Raw genomic sequence first — 4,711 nt, 5'->3', positions numbered from 1 at the left:
GCTAACATCCGCTACATGGTATTATAATTTAACAAAATTTCGAACGAAATCTCCAAATCTGTACATAAAATGGGAAGAATTTTATAATTTAAAATTGTTTTCCAAAAAGTCATATGTGGAGTATTTTTAAATTGCGCTAAAACTCGTTAAAACTCAGTTATTTTTTAAAATAAATATTAAATGCATTTGTTAACGAATCTGCGAAAACTGAAATATGTTGCCAAAATATTTTTAATTGACCCAGTTTGATTGGTATCGAAAATGCGAAATATCGGTCAACGATTTCACCTAGCCTCCATATTATGCCCTATTCAGAAAATTACTATATTGCTTAAAAAACATCTATAGCGATGAAATTCAATATAAAAAAGTTTTATTGGATATGTATATGTCAAAATTTATGAGGATCGGTATATAATTGACTCTATCCCTCATAAAAAGTCTACTTTGAAAATAACTTTAAAGCCATTATGAGCAACAAAATTCAACATAATCAAGGTTTAAAGGAACTAAAATATCTCTGTCAGATTTTATGAGAATTGGTCCATAATTGACCATACGTCTCACATAAGATCCCGTACAGAAAATTACTTCCACTTCAGAAAATGAATTTGTTATTGTAATGTCCAAATGTAAACATAAAACAAATGAAAATAATTTTGTTTACTTTTTTCTTAATTTGGTTATTTTTATTTCGAATTTTGGTTAGACAAAAAATTTTGTCAACATTGATTGTGATGTACTTCGTTGTATTTGCTCTTATCGGAGGTGGGTGAACTCTCTCTCTCTCTCCAAAATATATAACATTGTAAAACATGTTAAAATTAAACATGTAAGTTAAAAGTATTCTTACCTCAACTTCCATAGAAAAATTTTGTCCATTATTATTCATATTCCGCATCTACACCATTTAAAAAACTAGATCATAACAAAACATTGATAAAAACATATGTTTTTAAAATATTGTGAACAAAACATACAGTTTTTTTAATCACGGTATTTACTTTTAAAAGAATCCATTATGAAACATGTCATAAAAATTATTTATTTTACTATCCCAGCTAAAAACGATCATATATGATTATATATGAACATGTATGAAAATGTATGAATATATATGGTTTCATTTATGAATATGTATGGGTTCATATATGAACATATATGAAAAATTTTATCACATATGGATGCATATATGCATATATAGAACTATATATGGAGAATTGAATCATATATGGACGCATATATGGAAGCATATATGAAAACTTGTATCATATATGGACGCATATATGAACATTTTTGTCATATATGGTATCATATATGAACATATATGGATTCATCTAGAAATAATTTTGCCATATATGGGATCATATATGAAAATATATGAAATAAAAAATTAGTATTATATTCCATATATGGTTCATATGTACATACATACGTATGTATGTATGTATGTACATATGGACCTCTTTGTTCAAAGGAAAATAATCCTTAATAATTATGTACATTCATTGTCATTCATATTCAGTATACAATTGATCAGCCAACAAAATACATCCATTTACCCATCCAAATAAAATTTTTTAGATGGATCTGTATTCCTGTAAAACTTCTTTCAAACTAATTTTAATGTGATACTGACATTTAAAGTCAATTATTTCATTTAAAGCATTTTGTGAATGGGTCCTTGTATGAGGCTGTGGCAAAAGCGATCAATTGTCACATCACTTTACAATATGATTTCGAAAAATACCGCAGTACTATATTTCAGTACTTTTCAGCACTTAATCTAACTTGTAATCTTTTGACAAATAATCAATAGACTAATACATAAATTTGTCCATAGTATAGTTGTGTATAATCTAGTCTATAATCTAGTCTGCAGTCTAGTCTATAGTCTAGTCTATAGTCTAGTCTATAGTCTAGTCTATAGTCTAGTCTATAGTCTAGTCTATAGTCTAATCTATAGTGTAGTCTATAGACTAGTCTAGTCTATAGTCTAGTCTATAGTCTAGTCTATAGTCTAGTCTATAGTCTAGTCTATAGTCTAGTCTATAGTGTAGTCTATAGTCTAGTCTATAGTCTAGTCTATAGACTAGTCTAGTCTATAGTCTAGTCTATAGTCTAGTCTATAGTCTAGTCTATAGTCTAGTCTATATTATATTCTATAGTCTAGTCTATAGTCTAATCTATAGTCTAGTCTATAGTCTAGTCTATATTATATTCTATAGTCAGTTTTGTCGCCTCTTTTTTATGTAAGCTACGTAAGCGATTCTAATTGTTTTCAATTAAATTTTAGGATTAAATACTGAACTTGAATCAAAAACTGAAGATGTTAATGATTCCATACAAGAATTACAATCTAAAACTGATGATATTAATGATTTTATTCAAGAGGTAAAATAAAAGATTTTACAGTTTAACAATGCTAATATTAACTTATTTTTAGGATTTCGTAAATTTAATAGAGATCGACGAGGAAGTGGATAAAGAAATGTATCCATCATCGTCTAAATGGAACCCTACAATATTAAAGGAAAAAGTTTCAAGTAAACTTAATACAAAAAAGTTTAATCAACGAAAAACCAAATTAGAAGATGAAAAAATAAAACTAATAAAGATACAGCAGGATTTTTATAGGGATGAAAATGCCAGAGCTGCTGAAAAGCACAAGCTAGAAATGGAAAAATATCAAAACGAAATTACATCAATACGATTAAAAAATGAACTTATCCAAAATGAAATAAAAGAGAAAAAACAACGCATCTGATCATTTGTATATTTTTATTTACATTGAGAATTTGTTAATTAAATATTCGCAATAAATGATTTATAAACTGAAATAAAATTTGTAATATAAGTTTTATTAGATCAAAATATCTCAAAAAAATACTACTACCTTGCAAAATAACTGTTTATTAAAACGGTTCTGGCATTTGAATTTCTATTATTTGCATTTTCATGAACTTCGTTATCATTTTCAATAATTTCATTAATAATGTCGGGTTGTTCTTCAAGTGGAAGGGGTTCTTTTCGTTGAGTACTTATATTGTGAAGTACAGCACAGGCAACGATAACAGTCATTGCAGTGTTAACAGCTATTCGCATCCCTATTGATAAAACTGGAAATCGACGTTTCCATACTCCAAAACATCTTTCAACAACGTTACGAGTTCTTATTTGTGACTCGTTATACAACTTTTCACAATTTGTTATAGGGTTAAGCAGAGGTGTCATCATATAGTCACATACCTTGTAACCACTATCACCCAAAATATAGGTGTTTTTAAATTCTTTATTCTCAAGTCTAAATTTTAAACGGCTGTTATTAAATATTGTGCTATCATGGGAAGATCCGGGCCACCTTGCTACAATATCTTGAAAAATAAGTTCATTATTGCACACAGCCTGAACGTTAATGGAAAAATATCCTTTTCGATTTCGATAAAGTTCTGCATTATCACCACCAGGAGATTGTATGCGCACGTGAGTACAATCGATCGCACCAATTACTTTCGGAAATTTTGCAGTTTTATAAAACTCATTAATATTTTTTTGCATAGCATCGAATTTAATAAATTCGCTAGATAGTGAAGCAATTGCTTGTGAAACATCTTTAACTGCTCGACCTGCTGATGATATACTCAGTCCACAAAAATCGGCCACAGTTATTAAAAAACTACCACTAGCGTAAAAACGCAGAGCTAACAAAAGTTTGGTTTCTGGTGATAATGCAAAATTTCTTTGAAAAAAAAGATTAACCACATTATCACTTAATTATGCTATTTCTCACCTTTCCGTTTTAGATAATAGTTGTTTGCTAATCCTGCTAAGGATATATTTACATGTTGACTTGGAAATTCGGAACCTCTTTCTAAAATTATCTTCATCCATATCCTCAAGGAAGTTTGGTCTATTTTTATAGATTCTCTCAGCATTTTCTTGAGGCTGAATCTCTTCAAATTCCTCTTCCATTGAGATTAATTCAAAAACTCTGTTGTTCATATTTTATTTTTATTTGTGGATATAAAAAATTTTTTGTTTTTTAAAACTGAAAAAAGTAACAGTTTTGTCAATTTATTGTATCGATAAATTATTAACCGTATGATGAGTTCCGGTTAGCATTTAACGATAGTATAAATAATAAAATTTTATTGAGAAAACAAAATTGCGCTGACAGGCAGTATATCGTTCCGAAAAACGATAACCAGAGATTGAGATTATGGGCCTAAATATATAAAATTAATAAAATTAATAAAATTAAACCATAGTAATCATCAGACGTTGATCAGAATAAACAACCCAATTTCTTATATTTGATCAGACTTTTGTACGAACTGTCGGACACTTTATCATACATTTATCCGACATCTATCAGACTTTCTTATAATTGATCAAACTTTCGTACGAAATGTCGTAAGAAAGTAAGACATTTGTACGACTTTGAATTCTGACGGAATTCGGATACGAAATCTGCAATTTTGCGGACCGTCAGCACGAATTCGGCAAAATTTGTTTAGTGGGTACTTATACTAACCATAGAATATTTTAGATCTTCATGTTATAAACGATTTGAAATTACTTTAAATTTTCGGAAAAATATTATTTAATGTCTAAAAAACTAGACATTGAATTTAAAATTATATTATTACAAACCCGTAAAAAAATAGCTGAAACTTTTTTTATTTTAGGTGGACCGATAACGACAAACAAA

General features: G+C 28.6%; 2 protein-coding genes across 2 annotated transcripts; one reads left to right on the top strand and one right to left on the bottom strand.

The window, feature by feature from the left end:
- Positions 1–737: 737 nt before the first annotated feature.
- On the top strand, positions 738–2,767 carry LOC124419250. The gene is made up of 3 exons (XM_046947874.1): positions 738–768; positions 2,297–2,394; positions 2,447–2,767. Exons 1-3 carry the CDS (start codon positions 738–740, stop codon positions 2,765–2,767), a joined length of 450 nt encoding a protein of 149 aa, XP_046803830.1.
- A 125-nt stretch (positions 2,768–2,892) lies between these two features.
- LOC124419249 (putative nuclease HARBI1) lies at positions 2,893–3,972 on the bottom strand. Its single transcript, XM_046947872.1, has 2 exons — positions 3,866–3,972; positions 2,893–3,769 (listed from the first exon to the last, which is right to left on the bottom strand). The coding sequence occupies exons 1-2, from the start codon at positions 3,970–3,972 to the stop codon at positions 2,893–2,895; spliced, it is 984 nt and encodes a 327-aa protein (XP_046803828.1).
- Positions 3,973–4,711: the final 739 nt, after the last annotated feature.

This window comes from Lucilia cuprina, chromosome 4 (assembly GCF_022045245.1).
Source record: "Lucilia cuprina isolate Lc7/37 chromosome 4, ASM2204524v1, whole genome shotgun sequence".
NCBI classification, from domain to species: domain Eukaryota; kingdom Metazoa; phylum Arthropoda; class Insecta; order Diptera; family Calliphoridae; genus Lucilia; species Lucilia cuprina.
The sequence above is the reverse complement of the archived record's forward strand: the minus strand, read 5'-3'. Positions and strand labels throughout refer to the sequence as shown.